Source organism: Toxorhynchites rutilus, chromosome 1 (genome assembly GCF_029784135.1).
Source record: "Toxorhynchites rutilus septentrionalis strain SRP chromosome 1, ASM2978413v1, whole genome shotgun sequence".
Taxonomy (NCBI): Eukaryota; Metazoa; Arthropoda; class Insecta; order Diptera; family Culicidae; genus Toxorhynchites; species Toxorhynchites rutilus.
In genome coordinates, this window is record NC_073744.1 from 32,511,004 (window position 1) to 32,533,077 (window position 22,074).

Below are 22,074 nucleotides of genomic sequence, written 5' to 3' on the forward strand. Positions count from 1 at the left end.
GTTTTACACATTTTTCATATTCATTCATGTCGCGGAATTTGCATACTGACGTGAGCGAACACGTTTGCTTCTTCGACCGAGACTGAACGTTACCACAACAAAACGATGATTGGTTGAGCTGGACTGAAAAAGGGAGCATCCGTAGAGGATGCCACTAACAAATTTAGACTTTTCCCCAATTTTTGAGACTTATATCATATTGCCATCGAACGGCGGGAGAACATATTGGGGCATCCTCTAAGACAGGCACCCAAGCCATATGAAATCATATGCTACGTAAACTGAGCCAAGCAATTAAAGCCGAACAAAGGGGAGGCCCGAGCAAGCGATGGATGAACATACGAATGAACTCGCGCCGTGTTTCCTATGCTGGCTGTTTTGATGTCATCGTAAATCGCTGCTACCGATGGTTTAATTCAGAAGTTTGGCGACCGCAGCTGGATGAGGACGCACTAAGAATCGTCTCTAACCGAAAACCGAAAACCCCCCGAGAAGCCTATCGGAAGCTAGTTTGTTAGTCATTCAGTCGGTCGCGCGCGTGTATTCAAACCAAGCGAAAATCTAGCCGTTTTTCGTTTGTTTTGTTGTGCGTTTGTGGCAAAGAGTTGTGCGATTTATTCATCATCTGAAGCGATTCGACCCCGTATGATGAGTAGTGTCTGCGTAGCATCAACGGATCTCGAGTGTGGTCAAGTGGGTTACAAGCCGTAGAAGCGATTGTGCTATTGATAAATCGGTCGAGAAATTATTCGTGAGAAACGCACGCAAGTGTACGGGTGCAGTGCAATGATATCAACGAGTGCCTTTATCTTATTAACGTCTGTGATAACGCTGGTGGTTTGTGGCCAGTCGAACTCGAGCCAACCCCAAAACAAGACCGGTTCGGTACCTCGGGCCGAGAGTGACAACGAAGGTGGGTACCACAGGATGCACTGTCCCCCATTTAGGGTCATCATTTAATTGATGCCATTCTTGACACCCCAAAGACAGAGTTCTGTCTGTTCTGTCTTCGCTCTCCGGGTACAATTCTCGGAATTCCATACCCAACCCGTCCGACTGTTTTAATCGCGATCTGATGAATCATTAGAGTTTCCTACTCATCGCAGCGCACAAAGTGGCCGGCGGAGGAAGAAAGAGTGAGAGAGAGCATATGTACACACAAAGTGAGCCATAGCTAAGCAACAAAACGGAATGAAGCTTGACTGCCTATCCGGTGGCGACGATGTTGTTTTGTGGCCGCACATACGTCCACATACTCGTACTGTGATTGTGATTCATTCATACTTTCACGTCGGTTTCGCACTTCCGTGCAGGTTTATCCTCTCGCCGTGGATTCCCAGACGCCCAGATAAGCCCAATCAAGCGCATTTCGTGGTAAATCGCTGGCACTGGAGCGTAAAATGAATGTCGAGGTTCATCGCTGGTTTCACCTGTGGCGAAAAATTGAGGTCGGAGCCACTTGTTGCATGCGATCGGTTCGGTCGGTCGGTCGGAACGGGTGAAGGCGGCGGCGGATTTCCGAGAAAAATGACGGCTATTCCGCCCGGGAAGGGTTTTCCCAGGATTATGATCGTCATCGTGATTGGTTTGAATAATTGATTATTGCTTTGTTTATGTTGGCTTCTTGTTGCAGAGAAATTTGAGCAATATGCGAGGATTTTCCCACTGTTACATCACAAAGGTTCTTCGCAGGACGAAGAAAAAAACCGCCTCGGGCGGCTGAGTATAAGCTATGTTCTGGATGGGGTGAATGTGACGCTGGATTTGAGTCTAAATGAGGAAATGATTCCCGAGGAGCATTTCGTCAGCGTGCAGGACAACGGCCAGGACAGGCCAAGAAAGCTGGCAATGCATGAGGTGGAGCTGTGTCACTACCATGTAAGTAAAGTAATATTCTTCTCAAATATATCGATTCTCAGTAATTTGGGGCGGAATGTCAATAATACGTAGACCTTGAGATCATCCATGTCAAAGGAATGGGTCACTTCTTAGTAGACACCTCACCTTATCTTATAGCCATGGTCGTGACTCTTGAGCGTCCTGCTAAGAGCATCCCCAACAGTTGCTTAATTTCGGGTGCTGAACGCAATTAGACAACCCTTTACCATAACTTGGCAACCACACCGGGAGTTGCCATTGTGGTTAGTGAAATAACAACGGACCCCAGGGTAGCAGCCGGTTTATAAATTTGGCAACGCAGTAGTAACTTCATCGCAAGGTTGCTATTTTAATTTTTGTTTTTTTTTTTGACGACGCGTGAATTTCTCCAAACTCCAACATCCTCGTTTGATAATCACTGGTGCGAAAAAGAAAGTAGTAAAACGGCAACCATGATAGCAACGACCGGTGCGAAAATGGGATGCTATCCAAAACAGCAACGATTAAGATTGTGAAATTACCAACGTTTATGGCAACCCACCGTTGGGGATGCTCTAAGGCAGGGGTTTTCAAATGGTGCTCCGCCGGAAATTTGTGCTCCGCTAAGTTATAGCAAATGCTCCACTTGAAAACCCACCTTGGAATAAAACAATCTTTAATTCGATTTCACAGCGCATACAGTGCTTTATTTTGTTTACTTCGGGTAAAATGCCGTGTAACTGCGGCACGCAACCGAAATATAGTTGTTCCCAGTTAGGTAATGTCAATGCAAGTAGGATTTGTTTTGTTGATGGAAAAATGTAGGTGCTCCATCTATTTTTTTTTGCTATAAAAAGTGCTCTGCCATAAAAAAAATCTGAAAACCCCTGCTCTAAGGGAATTGAGTGCCAGACAAAACCAAAGCGGGTTGAGAGAGTCGTCTTGAAATATCCCTTATCCCTTTATCTGCTGCGCTCTAGATTGGCATACATTTTCCCCATCACTGAGGTGTGGAGACGTGCTCATCGCATTATGTAGGAACTTCACGACAGCGGGATCATTTTATAGAGCTCCAATACATTGACGACAAACGAGTGAGGTTCCGCTGGTTGTAAACCGCCTGTTTGTCTATGACTGCGTAGATCAGTGGTGGCCAACCTGCGGTCCTCCAGCCTTGTTCATGCGCGGCCTGCAGCCTGATTTGAAATAAAAAATCATATGAGCCAAAATAAGAACATAGTTGAAAATTCTTCCATACAATTGAATATAAATAACTTTGTGAGTAATTCTTGTTAATCGCGTGTATCCAAGCTGATCATTTTCTGTTTTCTATTCCATTTTTTCGTGCTAATTTTGCCTTTTGATAATTGTTCTCGTTGGTACTCGAAGGACATTTTCACGTTTTTGGCACTGTTCCGCTCACACTTGTATAAATTCGTGCAAGTAACGGCAGTAAAACCGGCTTTTTACGTTGTCAGTTACTCGGTTGCGAGTAAAGGTCAAACAATCCGAAGAACTACGAACGTATCCATACCATGAAATATGGGTGAGTAGCCGACAAACTTTGAAGTAGCTCGGTTGCGAGTAGTCCCATACATGCAAATCAAATGAAAAAATCGTGGTGTGGGTACGTTCGTAATTTTTCGGATTGTTTACTCGCAACCGAGTAACTGACACCGTATAAACCAGGCTTAACTGCTGGAAACTTTTTCAAGAGTCTTATGAGAGAGAACGGGATGTATGTACGCGTGAGTTCATGAGAGAGAGAAAGTTTGGGAGAAAATTAATTCAATTTTGTTGTGCATTCGCCACTAGAGAGCAGTCGAGTTAATTCACCATTTCAGTGTCTATTGGCAATCGCTTTTTTATCGCTGTGTGTGTTGTGTAAATTGAAGCAAAATGGAAGCCTTTGACTTGACATGAATGGCACTAACGTTCCTAGAGGAACTTCGCCGTCTCAACGTAGAATTACTTGCGTCATTTTTATTAGAACTTAGTTGAGATTTCTATGCCAAATAACACGCCTTGAATGCATTCTGAGGGACAAGCTCTACACCCAAAAAGGATTTTTAGCTCATGTTTCGTCATTTCGATTTATTACATTATATGAGTGTAAAATGACAGAAAATGCCATGACCCACAAATACTGGTAAGCATTTGTATAATATATGGTAAGCAATATAAGGTTAATACGAGCGAGCGAAACAAAAGACACGTTTCAAATAAGCACGCATTATTTCGCCACATATGTACACGGCCCAGACCGAGATGGATATAGTTTTCCTTCGTGCTGGAGAGTGTTTTCTAAGAGTAAAATTAGAAAACACTTTCCAACTTCAATTTGTAATGAGATGTAATATTATCACGCTTCTGCGTAACAGCATCATTAGCTATGTGGATAGCGTGGTCGTGTAAAACAGCATATCATTCCAGTCAGCCTTGGTTCGATCCCCGTTGACACCGTTTGAACTTTTTTTCGGGTGAAATCCCAAAAAAAAGATGAAAAAAGAAAAAAGAAAGAGATGTCTGCTTCCATACATACAAACATTTTAAAGCGTTGGGAGACATATGTCATTATTTGCCTATTTGACGCTTCAAGGCAGGGAATGACATGTTTTCTGTCGAAAATGAAATGCTTTCTGACAACGCTAGTTTGGGTGAAGAATACGCGTGAACACAGTGCAAGTCGGAGGAAATTTCTTTGATGAAAAATTCCCCCGACCAGAACGGGAATCGAACCCGAACCCCAGGCATGTTAGGTGTGACGCTAACCACTCGACCACGGGAGCACAAAATGGAAGCCTGCACTAGTAAAAAACAAAAATGAATGACGAAGGACGTGTATTCCAAGGAAAATTGTCTGAAATATACATTTTCGCGTGCATAAATCAAGCATTATTTGATTTGCAATGAAGCTTCTGCTGTTTTGAAGGACCAATCTGAAACGAAAATATGAGTCGAAACATGTGTCAAAAATGCACAAGTTCGTTGTCATATCCTCTGCTGAAAAATTGGCTGAGTTAGGAGCGAAAATTGTCTGTTTGAAAGATTGAAAGAACGAGCTGGCGACTATGTATTTTATTCAGTGGTGATAGATGAGAGAATGATCTTGAAGTTACCGAGGAATTGGCCTGTCTTTTTCATGAATATAGGATTCGAGGATGTCTCGAAGGATATCGTCCAAATCATCAATCAACTCGCGCGCATTCGAACATCGTGAGTTCTAAGCTTCTTTTCATCTTTTCTTTATTCTTTTTTTTATCTAAAAAACAACTCAAGTTCAAACAACGAATGGTTCAAATTTCCGACTAGAAATCTCAGCCAGTAATTATCTTTTTCTTATCGAAAGAGTGTTACCCGTTGTTTTTTTTTTTGCCAATTCAAAAGCCAGACGACAGATATCGGTAATAAGAATCCGCAAAAAACGGTTTTCAAGATCGAGCAGGTGACGGGCAAACTTCTGCTTCTGGTTCGGAATAAACACGGGAGTTTTGATCCCAGCTTGAGTGAGATGTGACCGATGAGCGTAATTGGAGGTTCCTATGAGCTCTGGCAGCATTTTTTGTTGACATGCCCTGTTGAACATTTGCTGTTTTCAGCTGAGTGTCAGTCAGGCTTTGCCGTCTTGTCTTTCAAACGTTTTCCAACGAAAACACATTTTTGATTTGCTGTTTGTTTTGACAGCAACGCGTCTTCCGCAGTTGAAGGATCAGGGGTTAGACATCAATTGAATATAGGCTACCCAAAATCAAAATCAATATGGCGTCATTTGTTTATCAACATATCATTTACGAGGATTGAAATCGAAAAATGCGCTGCTTTATTCTAACTGCATGAGCGATTTTTATATTTCGGTTTCACATGGAGGTGTTCACATTTAACATGGAGTTTAAAGTTAACCACTATTCGACTATATAACCGGACCGAGTTGTAAACAACAGTAATTGATTGAACCAAAATGTCAGTGAACCGCAGCAATATTGGGTACACTGGCAATATGAGGGATTTGACGTTTTAGTCGTACCCCTGTGAAAGATGACTCTAGACGTAAGAAATGACAAAGGGCAATCAGAAAATTTGCAAAAAATGTGTTTAACAGGAAAAGTCAGAGGGTGTCGATTTTCACCTCATTTCACCTAATAGAGTACCGTTCTGAATAATATTTCGGACACTCTGTAATTATGACTTGAAAAGCTTAATGCTCTGATGATATAACTATAAAATTATTATCAAAATTGATTCTTTAGAGTAACCATTGAGTTATACCATCAGGGCATTAAATATTTCAAGTTATTATTACAAAGTGTTCTAAATGTGAAGCTGTCCGAAACATGATTCGGAATAGTATTTCGTGGACGAAGAACTTATGACTTTGGATGCTATTCTTATGAAAATTTAATCGCTTTAGCTAATGTAATACACAAATGTTCATGCTTCGGTCAGAAATGAACAATTTTTGGGCCACGTCTTTCTGCGGAATGAAAAAAAAACTATGTGACTCGACCGTGATGGCGCAAAAAGTCACTTTGACATTTGTCAAAATTTTGGTCCCCAGAATGGTGAAAATGTGTAGACCAAAAAACAAGATGGCAAACTTCAAAATATCCATTCAAACGAAGTCTATTCAAGAATTCAGTAAAATTATAACAGAGTAGCTGAACGTTACTTACCAGGAGGTTTTTATTATTATAACTTATGATCTAATCGAAATAAGACCGCTTGACAAACCACTATTGTTGTGAATTGGACATCTCATGTATTCTTGAATAGCAGTGGATTGTCTCTGACGGTCCCGGGGATCATTCTTCGAAGCAATTTAAACTAACTTTATTGCATCGGTACATGCACATTAGACTAACCCGCATTTGAGTGGAAGCACATTTTTCATCATTTTTACATTTGACGAATCCTAAAGTTTCTTAGAATCTCAAGAAAAGTAACAGTTCGGCTGAAAAGTTCAAAAGGTTGACGTCTAGATGGCGCCTCTTGCAAAAATCTACTTAACTATCACAAAGTACCATCTTTCAATGGATACGTGTCAAAATTTGACAGCAATCGATCGATTGGTTCGTGAGTTACAGCACTGAGAGTGAAGCAACTTTTGTTATTGTGAAACTCCTTAAAGTGTCACAAATCAATTGGTTCCGCATCCGCAGTATTCTCCAGATCTGGCGACTATTTTCTGTTCGCAGACCTGAAGAAAATGCTCGCTGGCAAGAAATTTAAGACCGATGCTGAAGTGATTACCGAAACTGAGGCCTATTTTAAGGAAACACCGAAAGAGTACTATAAAATGGTATCGAAAAGTTGCAAGATCGCTATAATTGCGGATCGCCGTCGAAGGCAATTATGTTGGATAATAAAATTGAATTTAGCAAAAAAAAAATAGTTTTACTGTGTTACCTTATAAACTTTTCAGCCGAACTGTTATGTTTTGGCAGTTGAGCGCGCCGCAAAACAGATTATTAAACGTTACCAAATGTGTATAGAAGAAGCCCACTGAAGATGTCGATTGTCGATTGAAATCAATTTATTGTCCTGATTAATTATTTCCATCTGAAACAGTTCCCTGTCGTATTGCACCGACGTACTTCCGATCGTACTGCTAGACTTCCGCTTCCGATATCGTCGTATCTTTATTATTCATTGTTTTTTCTCTTCATTCAACGTTAGTCACGTTCGTTTGCTCGACACATACAGATTTCCTGTGATACGCTGTCTTCCGTCGTATCCTCTGTCGATCGAATCAATAGCATCAAATGGATCAATTTGTAGCATTATCTTCGTTATTAGATTAGCAAGACACAATTGTGGTCCCCAGTGATATGCAGCAAAATCAATCATTCCGCCAACCTAATGGAGCGAGTTCTACAGACTTTCGATTTCCATTTCAATTTGATTTCGTTTTTTTTACATCGAAAAACCACGATCGCTAGAGAGCTAGAAAAAGCCCGTCCGCATGCTGGGGCCTTGGCTTTCCAATAACTGCAAGTGAAAACATAATGCGGCGATGAGATGAAGTCATAATTGGAGATCAATGATCGTCGACCGAATGACAAATCGAATCTATTTGAATCGGAAAATTAACTGCGGCGTGGGAATGAAAGAGAATGGGTTTCACGAGAATGTCTATCTTTTTTTCCATAATCGTGACACGAAAGGGAGGTTTAATTGCATTTTAAGCGGAGCGTTCAAATGAAGCTCATTGTATTCAATCATCGGTATGAGTCAACTTATCAATGAATTCCCGATCGCTGTTAAGCTTTACAGATTTTGTTGTCCGAAGTCGGTTTACATTTTCAGCGCATTTATTATTAGATTTTTGCACTCTTGGACGTTTTATTCCCGTTGATAAACAATGTCAAAATTCAAGTCTCTGAGTTCCGAGAAAGAAAAATTGATTTCTAGTCTTGCTTAGCATCTGTTTAATTTTCGGTAACTCACGTGAACCTCACCAAATTTCTGCTACTTCGGATTGAAATTTACTACTCGACGAAAAGCTTTTTCGTTTCGAAATTCAATCAATCAATGAGCATGCATTTGCGCGTAATTAAAAACTAATATTGTAATAACATGGCTTGAACACAGAAACACTTTTAAACTACTGTTTTCAGCTCTGTTGCTGTTTACAATTGCTTCTTATTCGCCCTAGCTTCAAAGCTCATATATTTCCCAATCAGGAAAATAATTCTCTCATTCTGCGATTGATGTGCATTTAGGGTTGACTCAACGCGCACCGAGTGATTATGGACCTATCATTACGGATAATTCAATCGATTATATATGATTTCAACCATCAACATCGACATTAATCATAAAACTTATTTTCTCCCATCGTTCATAGGGTATCATCCGCGGTCAACCATCATCGTACGTGGCCCTCTCCGCCTGCGACGACGGCATCAGTGGAGCCGTGTACGACCACGAAGTAACCTATCTTCTGGAGTCGGAACAAACCAGCTCGGGATGGGAACACTTCGTATACAAACAGCGCCACCAGGCACGCGCAGAACGGGTAAGCATCTGCACCATTTATGACATACTCAATTAGTTCGAACTGACATTGATCACATGTTCAATTCAAAATTTTATATCATCCACCGAACTTATTGAGCGATGTGTTATGTTCCTCCGGTCAATGTGCTTCGACCCATCTAACTCAATCGTTTCTCTTCCAGACGAAGCGCGCTCTGGAGTCTCCCCAAGCGGCCGCACCACCATCACAATCCTTCCAGGTGGCGTACCGCTCCAACCGGGCGTCCAACTACGTCGAGCTGGTGCTGGTGATCGATCGGAGTCTCTACCGCACCACGGCCAACGTGCAGCGGATCCACCGCTACTGTCTGGATCTGGTGAATGCGATGAATGCCATCTACCGGCCGCTCAATATCTACATCGCACTCGTCGGGGTCGTCATCTGGTCCGACCAGGACCCGATCGAGATCAGCAAGGATTCGAAGAAGACGCTGGAGAATTTCCTGCACTACCGGAGGAGCACGCTGCTGAAGATGATTCCCCACGATAATGCCCATCTGCTGACGGCGGTTCATTTCGCCGACAGCATTGTGGGGAAGGCGGAGATGGGTTCGATGTGCACGTTTGCCGGCTCGGGCGGAGTGGAAGTGGTGGATACCAACTTTGTGCCACTGCAGGCCAGCACGATAGCTCACGAGATGGGGCACAATTTTAACATCGACCATGACGGACCCGAATGTAGCTGCCCCAGCGGGAGTTGTGTGATGGCATCGAAGACTGTTAGGAGTCAGGCAGCGCCTCACCGGTGGAGCTCGTGCAGCGTAGAACATCTTGAAACGGCCCTGAAACACGGGCTGGGATCCTGTTTAAAGAACAAACCGGTGAAGATGTTTGTGAGGAGTACCTGCGGGAATGGTCTGGTGGAACCCGGCGAAGAGTGTGACTGCGGATTGCCGCATGTGTGCGACACCAAATGTTGCGATCCGAGCACCTGCCAACTGACGGTGAACGCAACGTGTGCCGCGGGAGAGTGCTGTGACTTGGAGGACTGTAAGCTGAAGTCGGCGGGAGTAAGTTGTCGGATGGCAGTGGGCGAATGTGATCTTCCCGAGTATTGTGATGGACAGACGGCCGTTTGTCCGAAGGATGTGTACCTGAGGGATACGGAGCCGTGTGCCAGTGGAAGGGCGTTTTGTTACGGAGGACAGTGCCGGACGCGCGATAGCCAGTGCAAGGTTCTCTGGGGCCCTACGGCAAAATCGATAGATGATTATTGTTACCAGACAAACCGGAACGGTTCGATCTTTGGAAACTGCGGAAATGATCTACTGACCGGGGAGTACACGAAGTGCGGCCAGGAAGATATGTTATGCGGCTTGCTGCACTGTAGTCATAAAAATGAGAAGTTGGATTTTGGTATGCAGGCGTACTCCAAACTAACAACGACCAAGTTCAGCCATTACGGTCCACGGGGAACCGTGAGGGAGACCATATGTAATACAGCAATAGTAGATTTAGGTTTAGAAGTAGCCAATCCTGGGCTGGTCCCGGATGGAGCGAAATGTGGCTCCGGGAAGATGTGCTGGAATCAGAGATGCGTATCGCTAACACATCTTCAGGAGAATGACGTTGGGGAAGATTGTGCCGAAGGTTGCAGAGGTCATGGCGTTTGCAACAGTGAAGGCAACTGTCACTGTGATGAAGGCTACGGAGGCCAGTTCTGTGAACAATCCGGCCAAGGTGGATCAATAGACAGTGGGCCAATAGTTGATCCAAATTCTACCGAGAGAACCACGATTGCTCTGTATATTTCCTTCACAGTATTATTGTTCATAGGGATCGGCGGAGTCCTGTACTTCTACCGATACGTACTTACGGAGTATTTGAGAAACCTGTTGGTGAAATTCCGTATGCGAAAATACGGACACATTGTACCACCGGCGTCCCCAACGATGATAGCACCCGCGAAGCCTCCTCGGTTGGACATTTCCGCTCCAACGCTCATCAGCACAATGACCACCAACAATATGTATACAGCAACGAAAGTCGATCCACCCCCGTTAACGAGATCTGCTCCAGCGCCACCCACTCTAGAACCTGCTCAACATTTCATCAAAGTCAACATCAACAACCACGGCAAGGTTACCATCGAGAATAAGGTAGTTAATTCACCATTTCTGCTAAGCTCACCTTTGCTGGACACACACGAAGCCATTCACGAGATTAAAATCAAAGGTGTTCCGGCGATACTTAGCCAGCGTACGATCAGCGTTGATTCCAACGACCCACTTCTGGATGAGAATCCAAAACCAGTGGTCGAAACTCCACCCATTCTCGCCAGCCCTGATCTAGATCTGGGCACCCTGCTGAGTCAGGTGAAGCTGAAGAAAGTACAAGATTTTCAGAATCAACGATCGAAAAGTGACGAAAAACCATCCCGTCGCTTGCCTCAGCTACCACGACAAAAGACTATCGGGGAGTTCCAGAATGTGATCGCGGAGGTTCACCCAAAACGAAGTCCAGCAACGGAAGAACCCCCTCCGAATCCATTCGGGGAAGTAACCCTGAAAAAGGTAAAGCCTCGAACACCCCACCTGAGCCGCGAAAATCTCGACGAAATCGTGGAGGAGAGTGATCGATCTGTCGGATTGGTAAAACCAGTCCAGAAACCTGATCTCAATCGACCCAAACCAAGTCTACCTCAGAAACCCGTGCAGCATCAACCCATAGACAATCACATCGGAGGTGAACACCAGTCAGCACCGCCCACATCGGCCATCAAGCCGAAACCTGCCAGGAGACTGCCACAAGTTCCACCGTTGAAAGCCAACGGCAATCGACCACCGCTCGCCCGGAGGCCTGCCGTAAGCGAGGACGCGGAACCTTCCAGCGCGAGCGGCAGCAGCGTCGCTGCACTGAAAGCTAAACTAAATCTAGCACAAATCGCCGGTGGGATCAAGCGATGATACGATCCAGCGGTGGGATAGTTTTTTGAATATTTGTATTTAACGTAGTTGGAATTTGTTGAGCTTTGACACACACACAACTTTTGTACCGTTGGAAACATTTGATATTGTTATTTTGTGATTTGTGACGAAACGATACTTCGGAGATGTGCCGTAATTAGGTTGTAAGAAACTCTCATGTCATTAGGAGTGACCAATATTTAGACTGCTTGCAATAATTAGGTACTTAACGGTGCATATCGAATACAGAAACTAGTCAATTAATTAGGAACACCCAAACCAGCGTTTGCTTTTTTTTTTATTTCCACATGTTGATGACCCATCACGATTTATGTTCCGTCTTACCGAGTCGCCGTTGTATCTCCTCCAGACTCAACCCCTTAGTTTCGACCACAAACAGCAGCGTAAACACAAAAGATACCACGCAGAATATCCCAAAGATCCAGAAGGCCCACCCGAGACCGCACGATTCGCTGATCAGCAGGAAGAAGCGTAGCGCCAAGAAATCAACCACCAACGAAGCGGAAACATTGATTGTGCTCCCCAGGGCTTTCACATCGTGGGCGAAGATTTCCGTAGCGATCGCACACGGGACCGGCCCGAAGCCGATGCTGAAAATGGCAATGAATCCAACCATTCCCGTCAGAGGAATCCAGCGGATGTGGCCTGTGGGAACGTTCGCTTCCTCCATCGAAAAATATGCCCCAAGAAGTACCAGGCAAACCGTGAGGCCCAAGGCGGAGCACATGAGCATCGGTTTTCGTCCAACTCGGTCTATGAAGAGCAGTGTAATGCAACAGAAAATCACCTGCATCGCTCCCACGATAATGGTGGACACATCGGGTGCCACAGAAATGTTTGCCTTGCTGAAGATGAGCTCACTGTTCGAGAGAATACAGTCGATACCGGTCCACTTCTGCAGAGACAGCAGGGTTAATGATATAGTCAGCGCCTTCAGATTCGCCCGCTGGGTGAATAGATTCTTAAACGAACTTGTGCCTCGTAGCTCCTCTTCCCGATGGATGAAACTCTTGATGATTTGAAGATCCTCCTGAACCTCCTCGGATGTTCCATCCCGAAGATACATCAGTGACTCGGTTGCCTGCTGGTAGAATCCTCTCGATACGAGATAATACGGCGATTCCGGGATGTAAAACAAAAGAATCACAAACAGCATTGGGACAGCGCAACAAATCCATTGGAATGGATAGTATCGAACGTACGGTCCGATACAGTAAGCGTACAGTACGCCAACTGAAATGCAAAAACTTACAACAGTAAAGTGTTCGAATAGTGTAAACTATGTCTTCAGAACTCACTCATGATTCCAATCTGAATGAACGAACCTAGGATCCCTCGATGTTTATCGCTGGCGATCTCACCGGTGTATATCATCAGCGCCGTAAGAATACACCCATTGCCAACCCCCAGTACAAACCGAGCTGTAGCCATCACCGGAACGGACTCGGCTATCAGCAATATAATCCAACCGCTAATGTGAATCACACTGCTAAAAAACAGCGTCATTTTGCGACCCTTCCGATCGGCGACCAGTCCCGCTACGAGCGGTCCACAAACGCCACCAATGGCTAGCACTGAGATAATCCATGACTGTTCGGTCTCGACGACGGCGTATCCGAGCGGATTGTCGGCTATGGTGCTATCCGCAAGTCTAGGAATCGTGGGAGAAGACCATCCGACCGAAACCCCTGCGGCGACGGCCGAGATGTTGGCTGGAACGAACAAGCAAGTGATGGTGGGATGAATGGTTAGAAACGATTGTATTAATCTCACCAATGGTGGCCACCAAATACTCCCGGAAGGTTGCCCGCGCACGATGCATCCTCGTCGTTCGACAATGAACTACTATCGGATCGGGGCACTTGATTTTGTTATCGGTAGTCGATAAAGTTGAGGGTCACCATTTGAAGTGGATTGGTAAATAGTTTGTACTGATGCGTTGCGTTGTTTGGTTTTAACCATCTGCTTGAAATAGGATTCAAATTGCCAGTTTTGTCACGCTCTGTTTGTCATCAGCTATTTCGAACACTTATCGAATATATTGAATATAAATAACCGAATTGGTTTGCATTGTATTTGCCAAATTATTACATATCATTTCAGTGCCAAGAATGTTTTCCAAGTGACAATAACGAGAAAGAACACTTTTTAATTAATTCTTCTCATCTGTTTAAACGCATTAAATGCGCTGGTATGTAGCGAAATTATTCGTAATTGTTGCAAATGCGTCTGTGTATTGATTAGTTTGCCAAACAGACATAGATCGATGAAACAAGAAGCAAAGCAAACTGCTACAAGCCGATCTGGCACATCACTCGAATTTCAGATTATTCGATGATCAACAGTAAACCATCTGATTGGATCGATTGATATTTCTACGTGTAGGATTCCGAAGGCCTCTTTTACCGGTGGTGAAACCAATCATTTGCTACATACCGGCCATAAGACTCCCATTGGAGGTCTACCATACGTAGCGGATACAGTATTTGGATGGACTGACTGACAACGCACTCAACATCCCTTAAGTCTATCGAGGGTTCTCGAGAGAAGACTTGAGCGAAATCACAGCACCAAGAAAGTTTACTGCTGCTTCATGAGTGTAGGGGAAGGTAGTTCTAATCCGACCGGTGACCCTGAAGCGACCTATGAGCTAAAAAGAGTTTCGCGATGTTTTGATCTAACTTTTTCAGATTTGGAGATGATGATTCACTTACCTGAAAGAACTGGAAAGTTCGAAACTACACTGTCAAGGTAACCTTCATTCTATAGTAGATGATAGTGCGTATTCGTTTTTGTGAAAAAGTTCAAGAGCTTTTCTTAAAAATTCGATTAGTTCAAAATTTGCTTGTGGGGCAAAGGTGCGCAGTGGCTGTGGGGCAAAAGTTCGCACCAGAGTTTTGTTCTGAAAAAAAAATTATAAAATGTTTTCAACCAAATTTTTAACTGGACCCACAAGAAGAAAACTGATTTTGGATTTCCAAATAACTGTGTTTTACTAGTCAATCCCTTTCGTTTGATACCCATATTGATGGAGTTCTAAGAAAATATGTATTCCACCATTTTGTAGCGACTGCCATCTTGGATTTACATTTTTCATCAATCATTGTATTCTACTAATCAAGCCCTTCATTTGATTGATGGGGTTCTAAGAAAATATTTGATCCAACATTTTGTAGCGGCCACCATCTTGGATTTACATTTTTCATCAATAATTGTATTCCACTAATCAAGCCCTGTCATTTGATACTCATAGTGATAAGATTTGGAAAAATATATATACAGGGAAACTTCTATATAACGTACCCTCGATATAACGTCACTCGATATAACGTACATTTTACCTCGATATAACGTACACATTTCCAAAATGTAAAGGAAAAGATTTTTCAATATTTTTTTTCCTGATAGAACAATGAATTATCTGTATTGTGATGCTAAAACAAGTTTTGTACTTTCAATCAATCCCGAAATACAGCTGGTTTTGTGATTCCGGATTCTAAATGAAACAAGCTTTAAACAACAGTACGAAGGGAAACATCATGAGAAAGGCTGGCTTCGTCTTCTGATTGAAGTTATTCATTAACTTTACTAAAACAGCAACACAATAATGTATTATAGACTACGTTTGTGAGTACTTTATTCTGCTTCGATATAACGTACAATTCGATACAACGTACAATTTTGAAAGTGAAATGTACGTTATATCGAAGTTTACCTGTATATATGGCGCCATTTTGTGCTGGCGGCCATTTTGTATTTGAATTTTTCAGAAACAACAGTGTTCTACTAGCCAATCCCTTTCGTTTGATACCCATATTGATGGGGTTCTGAGAAAATATGTTATCCACCATTTTGTAACGGCCGCCATGTTGGATTTACATTTTTCATCAATAATTGTATTCTACTAATCAAGCCCTTTCATTTGATATCCATATTGATAAGGGTTGGAAAAAATATATATATGGCGATATTTTGTGCTGGCGGCCATTTTGGATTTGAATTTCTCATAAATAACTGCGTTCTACTAGTCAAGCCCTTTCGTTTGATATCCATATTGATGGGATTTAGAGAAAATATGAAATCCGCCATTTCATAGAGGCCGCCATTTTGGATTTTCAAGATAATGAAATACGCAGTTTTATAATGTATACCGAAGAGTTTTGTGCTTTCCCGGATCGAAAATCTCTGCTCCACACTCGATACTCCATACTAAGGCATCTAACATACCCTTATGCAACTCCTTCAATAAGAAATTTAATCGTCAACTTTGATTTTTGATTTTTTACATTTTTTTGTTAACAGCTAGGTATCATGTTTGACACTAAACTAAATTGACACAATATTAACTATCAGTCACATCAATTCAACATGCAAAAAATTTCATGGTTTTAGCATAATATTCAATGTAATGAAAAAGTGTCCGGATAAAAAAGCGTCCGGATTCAGAAGCATCACTGTATTTTTGTCTAACTACAAACAAAACTCGAGAAATTCTTGTAGAAAGCTTAAATTATGAATGGATCAATATGATGACAGTAAACTCAAGCAATGGAAAATTCAACATCTACTTGAAAATTCGAATTTTTACATTAAAAAATGATGGTTTTTAAAACCGGGCAAACCATGGTCATTTTTCGGACAAACCATGAACAGAGGTGGACAAACCCATTCACCTGAAACACGTTTACCCGAATCACATTTACCCGAATGTAACACATACCCGAATGACATGAACAACATGAAAAAGCAACAAAAATACGAAGTAAAATGAGAAATTGTAATGAGGAAATTCGGAAAAGATGTTGAAAATCCACACGTGATTGTTGAGAGGCCATTGCATCCCCCAAAAGTCACTGTTTGGTGCGCATTATGATCTGGTGGAGTCATCGGGCCGTATTTCTTTGAAAAGGAGGACGGCGAAACGGTAACTGTGAATGGTGAGCGCTATGGCCGCATGTTAACCGATTTTTTTTTTTGCCACAAATTGAAGATATGGATACGGATGACATGTGGTTTCAGCAGGACGGCGCCACGTGCCACACAACACGACCGAACATGGCCATATTGCGAACGAAATTTGAGGGACGCATAATTTCGCGTTTTGGTGATGCCAATTGGCCGTCCAGATCATGCGATTTGAACCCGCTAGACTTTTTTTTTGTGGGGTTATGCGAAAGACCGTGTCTATGCCAACTCTCCGCAAACTCTTGAACATTTGAAAGACAACATTCGTGAAGTTATGACCGAGATACCGCCCCATATGTGCCGAAAAGTCATCGAAAATTACCTGTTCCGAAGCCCTAGGTGGACATTTGAAAGATGTTGTAGTTCACACATAATGACATAAACCAAACTTTCATTTGAAATAAAAGTTTCATCGAAATTCGAATTCTAAGTGTGTTTTATTTCAATTTACTTTCGGAATTTAAAGTTGGAAAACCCTGTACAAATGCTTCCTAATAATAAAATTTGCGTTTTATTCGAATATATCCTTCTTGCGGGTATGTGTCGCATTTGGGTAGATGTTAAATTCAGGTGACTGTTACATTCGGGTAATTGTTACATTCGGGTAGTTGTCGCATTCGGGTATTTGTTACATTCGTGTGAGTGGAATTCGGGTGAATGTCTTTCGGGTAACTGTTTTTCGGGTGAGTGGGTTTCGAGTAGATGTGACACAATCGGACAAACCATGATCATAATTTCTCATTGAAGAAAATCGTTAAAAATCATACAAATTTGAATAATTTTAACGCCTTATGGTTATACTGCATCGACGAAGAGGCGATTAACAAGGCGATTAACGATTAACAACATCCAGTTGACGCTCCAGGATGCGGTTAGGAGATTCACTCGGGAAGTTTCAACAACGACGAGGTATGTCGAAATAGACAGATATACAAAACTGTTAATTAGCAAGAGGAATGCTTTCCAAAGACTTTTCCAAATGACTGGAAATATAAAATTTAAAAGGATGGTAAATAGGCTCAGAGAAATAATTTCTGTACGTTGAAATGTAATGAAAAATGAAAAATTTGCAAACACCATAGCAGGTCTGAAGAAAAATTCAAAACCTTTTTGGAAAATGACAAAAATATTGAAGAACAAGCCACAACAAATACCACCACTTATATCTGAAAGCTCAACGTTGATAACACCATCTGAAAAAGCCAATGCAATAGCAGTCCATATTTCTAATTCCCATAAGCTCAGCGAAAATTTTACCAGTCCATACGAAGAATCGGTGACAGAAACAATTAACGATTTAAAACAAACGAATAGCTACTTACCACAGAACAAGAAAATTACTATACAAGAGGTTAAGAAAATAATCCACTACACTAGGAATATGAAAGCTCCAGGTTTTGATGTGGTGTTCAATATTGTATTAAAAAAACTCAGCGAAAAAATGTACAAAGTGTTCGCATCAATTGCGAACTCTTGTCTTAATCTAGGATATTTTCCTAGAGGCTGGAAAGTGGCCAAAGCAATGTCCATTCTTAAGCCGGGTAAAGATCCGACTAGCGAGAAAAGTTATAGACCAATTAGCCTTTTATCAAATATTAGTAAAATTTTTGAAAGAATTATTCTAAATCGTATGTTGGAACACATTGAAACGAATGATATCATCAGAGCAGAACAATTTGGATTTAAAAGAGGACACTCTACATTTCATCAGTTGGTCAGGGTAACAAATATTATTAAAAAGAATAAATCATTGTCGAACACTACATTTGACAATGTGTGACACCAAGGATTAGTACACAAATTAAAAATAATGAATTTTCCAACATATCTGACAAAAAATATTGAAAATTATCTAGCAAACAGAACATTTAAGGTAATAGCACCCAATCGAATTCATTTGAAGTACCAGCAGGAGTCCCTCAGGGCGGTGTGTTGGGACCGGTGTTATACTCAGTATTCACTGCGGATATTCCACCACTACCTGAAAGTATATTATCAATTTATGCCGATGATACATCTATTCTCTGTAAAGGGAGAGTACTGGAACCAATTATTAGAAAACTTCAAAACAGTTTGAACATATTTTGTGAGTATCTAAAAACTGGAAGATTAAGATTAACGCAAACAAAACACAGGTAATCGTGTTTCCACACAGACCAACTCCAAAACTGGATCCTAACATAGAAGACAAAATTATATTGAACAACATTGCAATAGAATGGACAAAAGTATCAAGGTATTTAGGACTAACAATGGATTCAAAATTACTATTCAACAAACATATAGAAGAACTGCGACTTAAATGCAATAAATTTATAAAGAGACTTTATCCATTGATTAACAGGATATCGAAACTGAGTACAGCAAACAAAGTAACAATAGTTAAACAAATTTTTTTATCCCCATAATTGTCTACGCTGCCCCAGTATGGAGCTTATGTGCAAATTCACACAAATTGAAATCAAAAGCACTAGAAAACAAATTATTTAAAATGGCCCTAGACTTGCCAAGAAGAACTAGTACAAGAGAAATACACGAAACAGCAAAGATGATTCCGCTTCAAACAAAAATAATACAAATTACTGAAACATTCAAAGCTCAAACACGGATTTCTGATTTTGAAATAATAAGAAACATATATGATTAGAATTAGGTTAGGTTAGCTAGAATAGATTATAATAAATTAGCTGTGATCGAGATCTCAAAATAAATCATCATAAATATTTGAATACTGAAACAAGAATAACAAGGAAAGGAAATCAAGCTGAAATGTCATATGACAAAACTCTTAAAATGTAAATCAAATAACTGGAAAATTGAAAATGGAAATAAAGATGTATGTATGTAAAAAATGTGATTTTCATGAAGAAAAATCGATTAGCATTTACTAGTTGCGTGAAAACACCTTAAATTGGACAAACCAACAACTGTTCTCCTACTAGGGAGTAATATCCGAAACAATAAAATCAAGAATTCTATTTTAGGCTCTTCATGTCAGAGTGAAGCCACTCAAAATGCCACTAATGAGTTTTGAGAGATCATTCAAATATCCAAATATAACGTAGTTCCGAAGCTTCCATCTCAATTTTTGTGACTGACAATAATGCTTGACCACAAGAACCATAAACTCAACGAACTCAGTTCAACTTTTCCGTACAAATAAACATCTGCTATTTGTAGAACGCCGCTGTTACACATCAAAATCTTCAATGAATGGAATATTGCACTTCCGCCATCCGGTATCAAATTGATAAACGATTGTAACTTAATAACCGTAGCAAACGATTGTAAATCCTACTTATATGATTATCGATAACCTGTGTTTGTTGTTGATAATCATTTAACAATAAATCCAAACTACAACAGTTGTCACATATTTATTTATTTCCATCTTCATTCATTACTCAGCGCTAGTGTCATTATTATTATTGTTACGTTTACTTATATGATTTGCTCCCTTCACACCTAGCCGGGCTTGAATTTCCGGCAGGCTGAGTCCTTTGGTTTCCACCACAAACAGATACGTAAATACGAAGGCACCACCACAGCAAATGGCAAAGATCCAGAACAACCATTGCGATCCGACTGCCTCGTCCAGGGCGGTGAAGTAGAACAAAATGATAAACGAGCTGAGCCAGCAGATCGATGAAACGATCGACGAAGCTATCGATTTGATGCTGGGCGCGAACATCTCCCCGAGGAGTAGCCACGGGATTGGCCCGTATCCGCTGCAGAACATTACCACGAAAAGCACCAACGATACCACCGGTAGGGCGGAAAGGTTATCTGCCGAACCCGTACTGTCCAGCTGGAAGTAAGTTCCGAGAGCGGTGAGGGAGATGCACATGCCCGCCGCAGAGCATAGCAAGAAGGGCTTGCGACCGACCCTATCGGTGATCAGCACCGTTACGATACTGGAGATGACCTGGAACACACCCAAAATGATGGCGGAAACATCGGCAGCCATGTCGGTTCCCGTCTTGTCAAAAATAGTTTGCGCGAAAAACTGCACCGGATTGATTCCGGAGAGTTGTTGGAAGATTAGCGCTCCAGTGCAGATGGTAAGGGCTCGTAGATTCACCGGATCACGGTAGAGGTCTTTCAAGCTTCCCCGGTTCTCCATGGATTCTCTCACTGATTGCTGGATTGATTCAAACTCGGTTTCAAGTTCAGAAATGTGTTTCCCGCGAATATACGATAGGGAATCAGCCGCGGCCGGGTAGTTCCCCCTCGACACGTAATAGTGAGGAGTTTCCGGCATGGGCAGGAAACACAACAAAAATATCAACGGCAGGACCATCATAATCCACTGGAAGGTGACAAAGCTGACGTACGGACCGATCGCGTAGTCGTGTAGCATTCCCAGCGTCATGTAGGTTTGGACCAACGACACCAGGGCACCCCGCCGGTTAGCGGTCGCGATTTCGCAAACGTACATTGGGGTGATGGTGATGGCGAAGCCTATCCCACAACCCTGGACGAAACGTCCGACCAGAATTTGCGCCACAGTGCTCGCGGTGAGAAACAACACGCAGGCAAGCAGGAAGAATATCGCGCTGGACAGCAGTGCCAGCTTTCGCCCGAAGCGGTACGCAACGAGGCCGGCGAATGTTGGACCTGGAAAGTAGGGAAAGGTTTCGATTATTGTGAATGGGCTTGAATGATATTCGTAGTTCACCGGTTAACGATCCCAGCGTCAAGATTGATCCTATCCATGAGAGCTCGTTCGGGGTTGGTATTACGGAGAGGGGTGATTCAGCGAGGTTCTGCAGTTTCGATTCGATGGGTGATGTCCAGGCCATGCTAGCGCCCATACAAGCGATGGAGAGATTGGCTGAAAGGAGAAGAGAAGAAGGACAGAGGCTTATGAAGAATTTATAAACTTCGTTTGATTTCAGTACTTTCTGTTTGTATAACTCCTTCTTTCAAAAATGTTCTTTATTTTTTATGATGTAACAATGGTTTATTTATAGTTTACTAGCTAACCCGGCAAACTTCGTCCCGCCCAATCGCAGAACTATTCATTGATTGATCCTCTAATCTACCCTTTAAAATTACCTTTTACTGTAACATTCCTAGTACTTCTAGCAAAACTCGACATTATAATATCAGATTATTTTCAGACACAATTCTCGTTCAAGATATTTCAACCACTTGCAAATAACATGTTTCTTCGTTACGTTACATGCTAAATTTGGTTTTATTTGCTTGATTAATTCTCGAGTAATGCAGAAATTTGTGTTTCATTTGTATGGCAGCCCCCCCTTTGAGAGGGGGGTGGAGTGTCTAA

At 42.0% G+C, this 22,074-nt stretch overlaps 3 protein-coding genes across 5 annotated transcripts in view; 1 reads left to right on the forward strand and 2 right to left on the reverse strand.

Moving 5' to 3' along the window:
• Nucleotides 1-433: 433 nt before the first annotated feature.
• Nucleotides 434-12,091, forward strand: LOC129762817 (disintegrin and metalloproteinase domain-containing protein 12-like). Its single transcript, XM_055761362.1, has 4 exons — nucleotides 434-913; nucleotides 1,634-1,878; nucleotides 8,702-8,872; nucleotides 9,036-12,091. Exons 1-4 carry the CDS (start codon nucleotides 787-789, stop codon nucleotides 11,796-11,798), a joined length of 3,306 nt encoding a protein of 1,101 aa, XP_055617337.1. The 5' UTR covers nucleotides 434-786; the 3' UTR covers nucleotides 11,799-12,091.
• Nucleotides 11,412-13,661, reverse strand: LOC129762818 (facilitated trehalose transporter Tret1-like). The gene is made up of 3 exons (XM_055761364.1): nucleotides 13,593-13,661; nucleotides 13,118-13,531; nucleotides 11,412-13,052 (listed from the first exon to the last, which is right to left on the reverse strand). Exons 1-3 carry the CDS (start codon nucleotides 13,639-13,641, stop codon nucleotides 12,121-12,123), a joined length of 1,395 nt encoding a protein of 464 aa, XP_055617339.1. The 5' UTR covers nucleotides 13,642-13,661; the 3' UTR covers nucleotides 11,412-12,120.
• A 6,497-nt stretch (nucleotides 13,662-20,158) lies between these two features.
• The window catches only part of LOC129763398 (facilitated trehalose transporter Tret1), a 42,359-nt gene continuing 40,443 nt past the window's right edge, over nucleotides 20,159-22,074 (reverse strand). For all 3 annotated transcript variants that reach the window (XM_055762425.1, XM_055762426.1, XM_055762424.1), the window contains exons 2-3: nucleotides 21,463-21,618; nucleotides 20,159-21,401 (exon numbers count right to left, since the gene is read on the reverse strand). In XM_055762425.1, the coding sequence (XP_055618400.1) occupies nucleotides 20,185-21,401; nucleotides 21,463-21,598 (1,353 nt within the window). In that variant the 5' untranslated portion in view covers nucleotides 21,599-21,618 and the 3' untranslated portion in view covers nucleotides 20,159-20,184. The remainder of the gene's footprint in view (nucleotides 21,402-21,462; nucleotides 21,619-22,074) is intronic.

Coding starts and splice junctions, on each gene's coding strand:
- LOC129762817 (XM_055761362.1), top strand. CDS start 787: ATGATATCAACGAGTGCCTTTATCTTATTAACGTCTGTGATAACGCTG. Junction 914..1,633: donor GGCCGAGAGTGACAACGAAG/GTGGGTACCACA, acceptor TTCTTGTTGCAG/AGAAATTTGAGCAATATGCG. Junction 8,873..9,035: donor ACCAGGCACGCGCAGAACGG/GTAAGCATCTGC, acceptor TTTCTCTTCCAG/ACGAAGCGCGCTCTGGAGTC.
- LOC129762818 (XM_055761364.1), bottom strand. CDS start 13,641: ATGCATCGTGCGCGGGCAACCTTCCGGGAGTATTTGGTGGCCACCATT. Junction 13,532..13,592: donor GTATTTGGTGGCCACCATTG/GTGAGATTAATA, acceptor TGTTCGTTCCAG/CCAACATCTCGGCCGTCGCC. Junction 13,053..13,117: donor CATTCAGATTGGAATCATGA/GTGAGTTCTGAA, acceptor TTTGCATTTCAG/TTGGCGTACTGTACGCTTAC.